The sequence below is a fragment of the Candida dubliniensis genome, chromosome R (genome assembly GCF_000026945.1).
Source record: "Candida dubliniensis CD36 chromosome R, complete sequence".
Classification (NCBI taxonomy): domain Eukaryota; kingdom Fungi; phylum Ascomycota; class Pichiomycetes; order Serinales; family Debaryomycetaceae; genus Candida; species Candida dubliniensis.
The window spans coordinates 26,051-39,907 of record NC_012867.1 but is presented as its reverse complement, the minus strand read 5'-3'; the positions used below and the strand labels follow the sequence as shown (position 1 = coordinate 39,907).

General features: G+C 37.3%; 6 protein-coding genes across 6 annotated transcripts; 4 read left to right on the top strand and 2 right to left on the bottom strand. All coding sequences in view use genetic code 12, as the record gives it.

The window, feature by feature from the left end:
• Positions 1–38: 38 nt before the first annotated feature.
• On the top strand, positions 39–479 carry CD36_25180 (3-ketoacyl-coa thiolase, putative; the record flags this gene model as incomplete). Its single annotated transcript, XM_002421577.1, has 1 exon — positions 39–479. One exon carries the CDS (start codon positions 39–41, stop codon positions 477–479), a length of 441 nt encoding a protein of 146 aa, XP_002421622.1.
• Positions 480–1,102: 623 nt separating this feature from the next.
• On the top strand, positions 1,103–2,329 carry CD36_25170 (3-ketoacyl-CoA thiolase A, peroxisomal precursor, putative; the record flags this gene model as incomplete). The annotated part of the gene is made up of 1 exon (XM_002421576.1): positions 1,103–2,329. One exon carries the CDS (start codon positions 1,103–1,105, stop codon positions 2,327–2,329), a length of 1,227 nt encoding a protein of 408 aa, XP_002421621.1.
• Positions 2,330–2,550: 221 nt separating this feature from the next.
• CD36_25160 (conserved hypothetical protein) lies at positions 2,551–4,638 on the bottom strand (the record flags this gene model as incomplete). Its single annotated transcript, XM_002421575.1, has 1 exon — positions 2,551–4,638. One exon carries the CDS (start codon positions 4,636–4,638, stop codon positions 2,551–2,553), a length of 2,088 nt encoding a protein of 695 aa, XP_002421620.1.
• A 2,671-nt stretch (positions 4,639–7,309) lies between these two features.
• Positions 7,310–8,482, top strand: CD36_25150 (aminotransferase, putative; the record flags this gene model as incomplete). The annotated part of the gene is made up of 1 exon (XM_002421574.1): positions 7,310–8,482. One exon carries the CDS (start codon positions 7,310–7,312, stop codon positions 8,480–8,482), a length of 1,173 nt encoding a protein of 390 aa, XP_002421619.1.
• An 856-nt stretch (positions 8,483–9,338) lies between these two features.
• MKC1 (mitogen-activated protein kinase, putative) lies at positions 9,339–10,868 on the top strand (the record flags this gene model as incomplete). Its single annotated transcript, XM_002421573.1, has 1 exon — positions 9,339–10,868. One exon carries the CDS (start codon positions 9,339–9,341, stop codon positions 10,866–10,868), a length of 1,530 nt encoding a protein of 509 aa, XP_002421618.1.
• CD36_25130 (conserved hypothetical protein) lies at positions 10,865–12,988 on the bottom strand (the record flags this gene model as incomplete). The annotated part of the gene is made up of 1 exon (XM_002421572.1): positions 10,865–12,988. The coding sequence occupies one exon, from the start codon at positions 12,986–12,988 to the stop codon at positions 10,865–10,867; it is 2,124 nt and encodes a 707-aa protein (XP_002421617.1).
• Between the last annotated feature and the right edge of the window lie 869 nt (positions 12,989–13,857).

The window sequence follows — 13,857 nt, the reverse complement described above, 5'->3', positions numbered from 1 at the left end:
AAAAAAATCTCGTTTGGAAACTACAACTTCAACACACAATGGAAGTAGCTACATCTCATCCCCGGACCAAAGTTCAGACTATTGCCAAGCAAGTTACGTTTCAGTTTGCAAATGAATGTGATTTGGAAATTCATTGTTCACCATTTGGATTGAGTGGGTTATATATAAAAATCAATGGAACCGATATCATGGGCATTGGTTCTACCATGGGACTAATAACAGGATCTACTAGAGGCTTGATACATTACAATGATAGTAACGATTTAGTTGATCAAAAGTACAAGTTGTACGTCGTGATAGATGATGATGATATGCTTAGAATCGATTTCACCAAGATTTATACCGACGCTTCAAATGAAAACAACGAGAAACAAGTTCAGGAAGTGCCAACATTGATATTTCGTGGAAAATGTCCTGAAGGTAGGCCTGACAACATCGAGCCCTTTATTGGAATATTCTCTTTTGAGAGGGAGACATAAGGAAATAGACGTTAGTAGTTATATAGTCTGTGAATCTGTGATGTAATTATGTTCCCACGGTAGAATCAAATGCGCTAGCGTTTTTTTATTTTTTTTTTTTGGTGGTGGTCTAGGTTTCCCGCCTACCTAGACATTCCCCCGCAACACATAAACACAAGATGTTGTAAACGGAATACCTGGTTTGAGAAAAAAGCCGATTAAACTCTTTCTCACAACAGTTATCTCTACCAATAAGCTTTTACAAATGACGTTAACAAGATCGTTAGCATCATCTCCTCTATATTATCATAGTTTGATTGGAGATGAAATGAGCGAGGGCAACAAAATTTGCTTCCTGCAGACAAACCAGCTTTCCTTGAAGCCTCGGCTCAAAAGTTGGAGAAAGATTTTGATAACGAGAAATTTCAAAGGCGAAAAAAAAAAAAAAAAAAAAGAAAAATGTTCCATTTCCATAATCTGTATTTCTTCCCCCACATAATCTTGATTTCCCTCTTTTTACTTTTTCACAAGCAAAATAACAAGAATATAAAATATTACCAATCTTTCCCCAAATGAAATTGTCAACATTTTTTTTTTTATTGTTCACTTTTTTTTTTTAATAGCAAATAACGTATAGCGACAACATGGATAGATTAAATCAATTAAGTGGTCAATTAAAACCAACTTCAAAACAATCCCTTACTCAAAAGAACCCAGACGATGTTGTTATTGTTGCAGCATATAGAACTGCCATTGGTAAAGGTTTCAAAGGATCTTTCAAATCAGTGCAATCTGAATTCATCTTGACTGAATTCTTAAAGGAATTTATTAAAAAGACTGGTGTCGATGCATCTTTGATTGAGGATGTTGCTATTGGTAACGTTTTGAACCAAGCTGCTGGTGCCACCGAACACAGAGGTGCCAGTTTGGCTGCAGGTATTCCTTACACTGCTGCTTTTCTTGCCATCAACAGATTATGTTCTTCTGGGTTAATGGCCATTTCTGACATTGCCAACAAGATTAAAACTGGTGAAATAGAATGTGGTCTTGCTGGTGGTATTGAATCAATGTCCAAGAACTATGGTAGTCCAAAAGTTGTTCCAAAGATTGACCCACACTTGGCTGACGATGAGCAAATGGGTAAATGTTTGATTCCAATGGGTATCACTAACGAAAATGTTGCTAATGAATTCAACATTCCAAGAGAAAAACAAGATGCATTTGCTGCCAAATCATACAGTAAAGCTGAAAAAGCTGTGTCCTCTGGTGCATTCAAGGACGAAATTTTACCAATCAGATCCATCATCAGATCCCCAGACGGTTCTGAAAAGGAAATCATTGTTGATACCGATGAAGGTCCAAGAAAGGGAGTCGACGCCGCTTCCTTGAGCAAATTAAAACCAGCATTCGGTGGTACTACTACTGCTGGTAATGCCTCACAAATTTCCGATGGTGCCGCTGGTGTTTTGTTGATGAAGAGAAGCTTGGCTGAAGCTAAGGGCTACCCAATTGTTGCCAAGTACATTGCTTGTTCTACTGTTGGTGTTCCACCAGAAATTATGGGTGTTGGTCCAGCTTATGCCATTCCTGAAATGTTGAAGAGAACTGGGTTGACCGTTGATGATGTTGATGTGTTTGAAATCAACGAAGCTTTTGCTGCTCAATGTCTCTACTCTGCTGAGCAATGTAATGTTCCAGAAGAAAAGTTGAACATAAACGGGGGTGCCATTGCTTTGGGTCATCCTCTTGGTTGTACTGGTGCTAGACAATATGCTACAATTTTGAGATTGTTGAAACCAGGTGAAATTGGATTGACCTCTATGTGTATCGGTAGTGGTATGGGTGCTGCCTCCATATTGATTAAGGAATAGGCACAATACTTATGAATCAAAAATAAATGTGTATATTGTATAAGAAGTAATGAACATACATATGTGGACATCTGCATGTAGATTGTTAAGAATAAATATCTGGCATTAATATTACAATTGTTAATATATAAATAACTACATTAAAATATAACCGTCTCACATTGTGTGTGTGTGTGTGTCTGTGTTTTTTTTTTTTCTTTTTTTTGTAAGTGTTTTCTGTATCATTTGAAATAAACATTCGAACTCTTTCTGTTTTCTTGAACAATTGATGTCTGTTCTTGATCGTCTTTTTGTGATTGATGGGCCCTGTGTGGGAAATAGACCACATTTATAGGCGGGAGGTAGTATACACTGTTGATTGGATAGTATTTATACTTGTCGACAGACTTGACATCCAAAGCCGATTGATTGGTTGAGTACGATAATGGGGCCATTTGTGTATTGTCATCGTCGCCAGACGAGATTGGCGATTCTCCAGTCCCATTATGATTGTTTGCCTGTATTTGGTCTTCCTGGTCGCCTCCGCTATGATTGTGATGGTCATCCTCTTCCTCCTGCTCGTCTTCATGTTCCACAATAAATTCTTCGTCTTCATCTTCGTCTGCTTCTACCGAGGCTGTGAGTTTGAGTTCAGACGACTGTGCTGCTATCTTGAATGATGATTTGGAACTTGCAGATCGACCTTTGATTAAAATATCATTTCTTTCAGCATAAAAGCTTGGATTTCGACCACGAACAATTATGGGCTCACTAACTAGTTCTGCCAAAAGTATTTCATTGTTGTTGCTACCGCCACCACCATCATTGGCCATATCAATATCATAATCATCGTAATAAATATCAGCCACAATACAACTCAACTTGGCTTTCAAATGGTAATAGTTTTGAAAATTCAAATTCCCATTATTTGGTGTTGCGTTTTTGAATTGTAACTTTTTCACCACAAAGTACTTGTCGATGCATCCATTACTTATAGGCTCATCGTTCAATATGATGACATGTTCGCTGGTATTAATATACGTAGGCAGGACGGTGTCGGCTTTATATTCATAATTGGATTGTAGACTTATTCTTCTTGCTTCTTTTTCCTTTTCCCTCTCTATATCTTTATTCTCATTCTTGATAATTATGGGAACCCCTTTGCTGTTCAAAATATCGGCTGCTGCCAGTACTTCTATTTTGAAATATTTAATGACTCTTGTGGTGGTGTATCCATACTCGCTGGTCTGTAGTTTTAATAATTTTGAATCATCTTTAAAGCCACGAATGTTCATATTGACCGAGATTTGGATATAGTTACGTCGATAACATGAAACAACTTTAGGATTCTCTTTTTTGTTGACAGCAGCTTTCGCAAACCCATCTTCACCTCGTTGTAATTCGTTCTGCATGAAAATATAATTGTTATTATCAATGTCATTGGTGAGAAATCTCCCATTTAAAAATCCATTGAGGTCAATGGTGACTTCATTATTGTTCTTGTCGATAATTTTATAGTCATTTGAAGATGTTGCACCTGATTGCTTGAGGTCAAGCAATCGTTTCAATTTACTAGGCTTGTAATCAATTTGAACTTCAAGGTTTTTGATGTCTCGTTTTCTACTCTTGGTTTTTTTCCTCTTTGGGGTTGATGAACCACTCTTGGAATCTATTTGTGTATCCTTTATTTCTCCCCTCTGTGGCTGTGGCATTGGCTGTGGTTGTTGTAACATTTGCAGCTGCAACAACTGTTGCTGGTATAGACCGTTCAAATTGGTAATGCTACTATTTGTGCTGGCAAACCATTCATCATAATCGCCAGGATACTTTCCATAATAGGAATTGGTTCTTGGGAAGTTGGACGTCATTTGCAGCTGCTGTTGTTGTTGCCCAGGGATTGATGAAGAAAGAAAATTTTGTTGCAGAGCAATATTAGGCTGTTGAAACATCTGTTGCATCCCTGGGTTATAATTCAACACGTGCTGAGATGCAGACGGGTTCATCTCAAAAGGCATATACCCACTATAATGATGTGAATACTGTTGTGGTTGTTGTTGTTGTTGTTGTTGTGGTCTTTCTTCTTCTATATCGTTTGATCTATTGATGAAATTGTTATTACTTAAAAACTCTTGAAAACTGCTTGGCAACCCAGTGTTGGGATTGTTGAGTTTCGAGTCCTTTAAAAAGATTGAACCCATATCGTAGTCGTCAGATTTGGTTGCACGGGGACTGGTGCTAGTTGAAGGTGATGAATTAACTGTTGAAGGGTGTAAAAGATCAGGCAAAAACAAAGAAGCCAAGTCTTCAATTTTCTCTTTATTTGAATCCATTGTTGGGATGACTTAAATTATGCTTCCCGTTTTTTATGGGTTTCGTTTGTGATATATATAGACCTGACTTGTGGGGAATATTTGTATTAATACGATACTTTCTTGATTGTTCTTGAGTGGAAGAAAAAAAAAAAAAAAAATAAACAAAAGAAAATTTAAGATAAAATAAATGTCAAAATGTCGTTTCGGCAAGATCTCAAAATGTCCTTGGAAATTATCTAGCCAAATAAAACTCCAACCCACGACTGTTTTCTGTAATGAGATGATAACCTTGTTACTTATGTGTAGGGAAGGGAGTTAACAGGGTGAGGATTTGAAATGGGTAGGAAAAGTCGTCTTTTGTGAGTTTCGCAGCTTTATTTTTTTTTTTAATGTTTTTCCACTGGAGATAAAGTAGTTATAAATCCTGATGAACGTCCTAGCGGGTTTCAACTATGGATAATAATTTTTTATTTTTCTTCCAGTGTCAAGGGAATAGACCTAGTTAAGTACTCCTGTGGTTTTAAGGGTGAAGATTAAGTTATGAATTGATATGAGATAACAACCCAACAACAACAACAAAAAAAAAAAAATAGTTTAAACTTAATTTCAGATCGGGGGGGAAATGGTGGTAGTGGTGAATTTGCGCTTGAAGATGGTTATTTCTTGTAAAGTAAATCCAAGCAAAAATCCAATTCTTTCTAAACCTTATTATTGTCAAGTTTCTGGGTTTGATACTTTTGGCAATTCGGTGGTGGTTATTTAACTTTCAGCCAAATGTATGTTGAAAAGCTTAATTGAATTATGGTTGTGGTTGGTGAGGAATTACTATTTTGAGTTTCCAAAATCTAAATTTTGTCGGATATTTCACTAAACAACAATAAGAGCAAATTAATATGAAATTTCTGGTGGGTTAGTTTGTTTTGACATGCCCAATACATGTTTTTATAGACCTTAGACTGTTCAACCAAATGCCAAAAAAAAAAAATAAATCATGCTATCCAATGATTAAAGAAAGGCAACAACTTCAAAAAAGAATGATATGAGAGCAGATAGTGACGCCTTGTAAAGGGGGAAACATCACAGAGCTAGTCTACACATTACAGTTCATGGTTCTATTGTTTTTGTCCGTAATCATTATCGATAAAAATATCACAAAAGAACAATAACTTGGTTTTGCGTATTTTGTTGAATTATTTTATTTCCCAATCTAATTATTGTCATATTATTTTACACGCTATTTGATTATTATTTTCTTGGTTAAAGTGTCTATTGGTGCGAGACGATTGATACGAGAGGCTGTAGGTATAACAGGAGGGACCGCCTTATGTATTATCGACTCGCCTCGTTGCAACCGTGTCGCATTTTTACGATGAATCTGTGTCAACTGAATATTGTAGTAAAATAATAATAGAGGTTGAGCAAAGGAATAGAAAGATATATATCTTGTCATCTGACAAGATCTTTGAAGTAAATGTCGTTGGATTCAGTATTGTAGAGTAAGCTTTTTTAAGAAGCAATTGAAATATCTTAGGTTTAAAGAGTCTTGTCTAATGACTTGTTCTGCTAACTCAAGAAAAGTGTTAAGTTTTTTTTTTTTTTTTTTGGTTGTTGTGAGATCTGTAACTTAAAACGTAATTCTCTTGCATAACCTTGCATGAGAAGATTGTCTTTATCTTATCAAACACTCAAATCTCCCCCTCTTTCTCCCCTGTGCGTTGCTTGGTCTTTGAAGAAATTATTCATTTCAAGAAATTGCTACAAACAAGAAAAGCACCACGCTCGCCATTAAGCCAGTTTCTTGATACCAGTAATCATGTGTTTTTTTGGAGACCACCTGTGGAGAAAAAGGATTAGTTAAGGTTTTTTAGATCACTGGAAATGAATCTGTGATTTCCGAAAAACTACAAGTTTACCCACGACGTGTTATGAACGAAGAGTAATTGAGTTGTAACTAAAAAAGGGGGGGGGGGGAGGTTGAATCATTTACTATCGACCATAGATGTATTGAAGTCGATGCTCAACCATTGAAGAGTCTTCAAGTTTAGAGTTCATGTTCTCATCTTCTAATTAAACTTTTATAGTTTATAGCTCAGCTTTTGAAAATATTGCCAATGTAAAGCACAAAAGAAAACAAAGGACTAGCAGAGTACTCGACACTTTGATTTTAAAGTTGGTATTAAGACAACAAAGACTAACATTTGTCGCAAGTACATGGAGAATATTACATAATCGCCCTCTTATAGTATTCACACGCTAAAGCCAAACCTTCATAGACAAACTTTTAACTTTAAGAAATTGAAAGAATTCGTGGGGAGAACTCAAACTCTTGATATGCAAGTGAAGGTTACTTTCCCACAGGGATTGAGTATGTTTGTTGTTTGAAATTCTCATTTTAGTTCCAAAACACTGGTAAGAGCATAAAGTATAAAGCTAAAAAAAAAAAAAAAAAACATTTTGACAAAGTTTGAAGTATTTCTCAACAGTTTAAAATTGATACTTTTATCTCCGTCAACTTACCAGCCCCACCACTAACTCCTATTATGTTGGGGAGAGAATTTTAAAGTGCACGACTGGTGGCCCCGCCAACGCCTTCCATTTTTAGAAGGCACCAACGTTTTTTTTTTTTTTTTTTGGATGCCCTGAAAGAACAAAGGTTCCCACAACCACTTCTTCTTGTGCAAGGGCAAACATGGTTAAACAAGAAGACTTTGCTGTAGAGCAATTTATGGATAAATTTGAGACTGAAATTGAATGGAACATGGCAGAGACATGTACTGCTTCACTTAGTTTCAATGAGTTGTTTCAGTTGATCCCCGACAAGTCAGTATCGGAACCACTTCAACAGAAACTATTTGATACAAAGCTAACCTATGGCCATATAAAAGGATCTCCGGAATTAAAGCAAGCCGTCGCCCAATTGTATAACGATGAAGGAGGGTCAATTACCACCAGCGACATAGTTATCACCAATGGAGCCATTGGTGCAAATTTTTTGACATTGTATGCCCTAGTTGACCATGGTGATAAAGTGGTTGTAGTAAATCCGACGTACCAACAGCTAGCATCAGTTGCAAGAGTTTTTTCGGGAGCTCCAGAAAACATTATTTCCTGGAACTTAAATTTTGAGGACAATTATTTACCAAATTTAGACGAATTGCAAAACTTGGTTGATGTTCATGAACCCAAGCTTCTTATAATCAACAACCCTAATAATCCAACCGGAGCCGTGTGGGGCCACTTGATTATGGACAAAATTGTTAAAATCTGTTCTACTAAAGGCATCTACATTTTGTGTGATGAAGTGTATCGGCCATTGTATCATTCTACTGACGATAAACCCAAATCGATCGTCAATTACAACTACGAAAAAACAGTTTCCACTTCCTCCACATCCAAAGCGTTTTCATTGGCTGGTCTTAGATTAGGGTGGGTTGTCACCAAAGATCAAGATGTCATCCAAAAGCTTTATTCGAAACGTGACTACAATACGATTTCTGTTTCTACTATAGATGATATGCTTGCCACAGTCGCTCTAACAAACTACAAACACATTCTTGCCCGAAGCTACAATATATGCGAAACCAATTTAAAAATCTTGGAAGCGTACATTGAAAGCACCCCGTTGTTGTCGTGGGTCAAACCTAAAGGTGGGTCCACGTGCTTTGTAAAAGTGAATATCGACAATATCGACACAATGGAGATGTGTGTTGAGTTAGTTGAGAAATACAAAATATTAGTTGTTCCTGGAGAGGTTTTTGATAATAGAAAGGGGTACTTGAGAATCGGATTTGGTAACAGTACTCAAGACATCAAGCAAGGTCTAATTCGTTTGTCGGAATATTTCAAGTCCAAGGGGTACTGACGCCTGGTTACATTTAGATCTATTTATAGAAATATAACGTTTATGTAAAGAAGAAGAGTTTACTCCATCCACACCCAATAGCATGATGTCATTACCGGTTATCGCAAAAACAGCGAATTGACAGCTTTTTTTGTCTTTGTAGCACATTCAAAATTCAACAAAAAAACGATAAACTCCACCAAAAAACACTTTTCGCGTTGGTGTTGCCCTGTCGTTTCTATAAATAAGTGTCAAAGCTATATTAAGACCAAATATAAACATCCGTATAGTATTGAACCCATTATACATATTCGAGTTAAAGCCGCTCAAACGCTCACGAATAATCTTTAGAAGCAAGTATGATGGAAGGAAAAAAAAAAAATAATCTTACCGTAAATCAAAATAAAAAAATATTTGAAAAGTTGCTAAAAATAGCAGGGGTGGTGCTATCCCATCTCATAACTATCGCCATAGTTTTATGACTTCTCTATATGCTTTTAGCTAAACCATGTAAACTGTACATCATATGCATGCCACAACAGGTACCCCAAAAAAGGTGATCTCTTGGGGAGGGGTCCAATAATATAAATAGAAAGAAACTTGATTCAATTCTGAAATTCTCAGCTGTTTCGATCCATTCACAAGGAAACACAAAATCAGCTTTTATAGGAACGACGACGACGACGGCTACTGCTATTTGGTTCGCTCTACCCCCACTTCCTATCCATTCTACACTAAAAATCAGAAACCCAAAAAAAAAAAAAAAAATTTGATAATATTTTTTTCACACTACCATTCTCCTGAATTCTCCCTTTACGTTTTTTTTTTTTTTATTACATCTGTTTCACTACATACAACTAGTTACTTCTTTCCCAAAATGGATCAACAAGACGTCCCTATATATTATGGCAGATCTGTAAATAAAGTCTACAACCAGGAATTTATCATTGATAGACGATTCAAAATAGTCAAGGAGTTGGGACACGGTGCCTACGGAATTGTTTGCTCTGCCAAATATGATGATGGGTCTAATGATGACGCCGATTCAAACAACGGCAATACATCATCTTCCACTGATGGATCGTTTGTAGCAATCAAGAAGATCACCAACATTTTCAGCAAGAATATCTTGTGTAAACGTGCGTTGCGTGAGTTGAAGTTGTTGCAGTTTTTCAGAGGCCATAAGAATATAACATGTTTGTATGATTTAGACATTATTCCCAATCCCATGACGGGCGAGTTCAATGAAATATATTTGTATGAAGAATTAATGGAATGTGACATGCATCAAATCATCAGATCTGGACAACCATTGACCGATCTGCACTACCAGTCGTTTATTTATCAGGTATTGTGTGGGTTGAAATATATTCATTCAGCTGATGTGTTACATCGTGATTTGAAGCCAGGGAATTTACTTGTTAATGCAGATTGCGAGTTAAAGATCTGTGATTTCGGTTTAGCAAGAGGGTTTTCTGAGAACCCTGATGAAAATGCTGGGTTCATGACAGAGTATGTTGCCACCAGATGGTACAGAGCACCAGAGATTATGTTAAGTTTTACCAACTACACCAAGGCAATCGACATCTGGTCTGTTGGTTGTATCTTGGCTGAACTTTTAGGTGGCAAGCCACTTTTCAGAGGCAAGGATTATGTTGATCAGCTTAACCAGATATTAATGATTTTGGGAACCCCACCGGAATCCACATTACAGAGAATAGGTTCTCACCGAGCCCAGAATTACGTTAGATCTTTGCCGATAATGAGAAAAGTCAGCTACAAACAACTTTTCCCTGATGCAAACCCATTGGCGTTGGATTTATTGGAGAAAATGTTGACTTTAGACCCTCATGAAAGAATTTCAGTTGAAGATGCATTGAGTCATAAATACTTGGAAGTATGGCACGATCCTCGAGATGAACCTGAGTGCCAAGTCAAATTTGATTTCAAATCGTTCGAGACGGTAGACGGGTTGGATGAAATGAGACTGTTGATTATAGATGAAGTTAAAAACTTTCGTGAATTTGTAAGGAAACCAATTGAGGAGCAGCAGCAAATACAGTTGCAACTACAGATACAAAAGCGCGAGAAACAACGACAAGAAGAGGAAGAGAGGGCGCAGCAGCAGCAGGAACAACAAAGACAGTTTCAGATTCAAGAGAGCATGGATATTTCTCAGACTCCTTACAATAACTTGGAAACTAATATGGGCACTCCTCAGGTTGAAGATGATTATCCCAAGCCACAAGAGTTGAATGAGTTTACTTTTTCAAATTTGGAGTCGTCCAATACTACAAACTCTATGAATTTATTCCAAGACATGACACAGCCACCAGGTGAAGAGTACATAAAGCTAGAGGAAGAGCTTGGGTTTGGATTAGATGGTGCCATGTTTAACAATTACTAAGTAGATATAGTGTATCTAAATAGATCACCACTTTTGGCAAAGCACCAAAGTGTAGACCTGTCTAGGTAAAAAGAATCGATTTTTCCGTCCTTTACCAATTTTGATAGGTCGATAATTAGTAGTGGGACCTCAATAGAAGGAACCAACTTGTCATTCTCAATAGGACATATTATTATCTGGTTCGTTGACTTTTTCTTGTAGTGTCTCTTCAACCTGATTTCATAAAGTGACTTGTAAAGCGTGGCAACCACCTCAATTTGATCGCTCGATAATGGTGGTTTGGGAGTGTTTGTATCTTGCAAAAGCATATTCATGCTGGTAGTATGATTTTCTTCAATTGATCTATTCCTTGTATGCTTACGTCTTGCCAAGGGACTTGGACTCAACAATATCTGCTTTCTTTCGTGTGACGTTTTCGATCGACTTTCTCTTGGACTCGTTGGTGATGGTTTCAGATGCGATTTCTTGATTTTTGGCAATGCCTTGTAGTCAAACTCCCATACAATTAATTTACCGTCATATCCACAGCTCACCAACTTGTACACCAGCGTACTAAAGTCGTCTTTGACAAACTTGGTAGATTTGACAATATTTGTGTGTCCTTTGAATCGTCCAGCAATTTGGATATCCTTAATAATAGGAGGGTACATTTCTTTTGGTTCTTTGAGTCGTGTTTCTGACCCTGAATGGGCACTATTGACAGTGCCGCTCCTCGATCGACGTCCTGAGCTTTTATGCAACAACCCATTGACATTGTAATAGCTCATTTTGAAAACCTCGATCAAATCTCCCTTGCCAACAACACTAAAGAATTTAAAGTCGGGTGAAAACTCAATGTCGGTTATGCTGGTGTTAAAGTAGTTGGAAATTATATCAGTGGTTATAACCTGTCGCTTCTCACCGTAGTTGCGGTTGTATGTGAAAACAAAATCAACAAACCTGACATACCCGTCGTCGGCCGCAATTGCTACGATTAATGGCTGGGCCTCGGATGGCTGTAATGGCTTGTTTATTGGCAACGTTGAAGTTAACGAAGTAATGGGTTTGTGGCTCACTTTAAAATGGCCTAGAACAAACGAATTATCAACCTTACCCAATGGACTCAAATCAAACTTTTTGAAAAACGTTGTAGATACATCCTTGTCAACAACTGATTTCGAATAACTTTGTTTAACGCCGTATGGGTTTAGTATTACCACCTCACCGTTTGAGTACCCAGCAACAACTAGATAGTCGTAGTTGGGATGACGAATGGCCTCAATGCAAGTCACTGCATCGACTTCCAAGACTTTATGAACTTTCAATGCATCAAATAACTGATACTTTAATTGGTTTATTTTCAAAATCATAAGCACTCCTGAATGGAATCCTAGAACCACTAATGGATCTTCGTTAAGCACAAACGTGGATAGTGCAGTAATCACCGAGTCTTTGAATTCAAGACGAAGAACAGGCTCTTCAATGTATTTGTCGTCTGGGGGAGAAGTACCCTCGTTTTTGGTGGTATTCATAAACTCGGATTTTTCGTTCAATGCAAACACGTTTAATATATTTACATGTGATGATACAAGAAGCTTGGCAGTAGTGATTGGTTTCGAATTCAAGATCTTCACATCACGGTTCGTCGCTAAATCATCAAACAAGTCGTTTTTCACAAATAGTTTATTGAAATTGTTGGCAAGTTTATTAAATGTTAGTGTTTTGTTATCAGCAAAAGGGTTATTTGAGCGATCCCAATCAAGAATTCTAGTTATGCACCCAGGATTCAAGTTAATGACTTTGAAAGGATCGTGGGTTAATGCATTTACGTTTGCTCCGATATGCATATACCCTTCCAGGGCCTTTTCACTTTTGCTTACCAAATTGTCAAACATGTTGGTGATATGGAGTGGCAATGACACATAGGTAGTGGACTCGCTTTTATTAAGCGCAGGTCTGGCGACATTCAAATAAGTATAATCCAACTTGATGGTTGCATTGGTGGTGGCGGTGGGCCAAATATGTTCACGACATTCATTGGGCATGTCTTCCAAAGGATAATGAACATTATCATCTAAGCCAGTGTATCCAGGACACACGGAATTCAAAAAGGGGGTTACGCTTGGCACTGAAGGGTCCATTGGGGAAGTTGAGTAAGTATGAGGTTCAGTCAACACAAGGAGTTGAATGTTTTCCCCTATTAAAGAGAAACTGGAAACTGCATATTGCTGGTCACGTTACCTACAGCCTGTATATAATTTGGCTTCATTTTCTTAAATTCAAAAAAAAAAAAAAAATGAAAGACCTTTTAGGAAATCCAATCAGAAAATATTTATCTGAGCTTACTACCAACACTCCACTTCTTTTTCTTACCACTACATATCAAGACGAAATAGATATAACAGTTACAATGGACATAGTATAAATCTGTTTAGGATGTTGCCTAGTCTGTCGTCCCACAAACCATAGCACAGATAGCGTCCAGCACAACTTAAACAACTATAGTGATTGAGACCCAGCAATGGCTACCATTGAAAGTTGTACTTGGTACAGCGGATTCACCTGATGGTGATCAGATTAGTCTGTTTAGAAGAGCACGTATGTACTGGACTGGTGGATATGGCACACATACTAGTTAGTGGTTATTCCCCATACTGACCATTTGTCGTGCACGTACCAGATATTTCACAAGCCGAAAGAAATTTCCAAGAATAAAATCGAGTGACTTATGAAAATGCGAAAACAAGGAGAAAATTTTGTTTCGAACGACCGAATTATCAGTTGACGGACAAATTCATCAGTTTAGGTGCCATTCTAAGGGTTAATCGATCAAAAAAAGGTGATAAAAGTACTTTTACGTTGGTCTACTATCTCAAGACACCGTTATTTACTGATTTAAAGACTATACAAGGGTATAAATCCTACGTCAAACGGCCAGTTTTTTTTAACTTTGTTCACCACGCACCACCATCGACAACAACAAAAAAATTTTTTTTCCCTTTCCATTGGA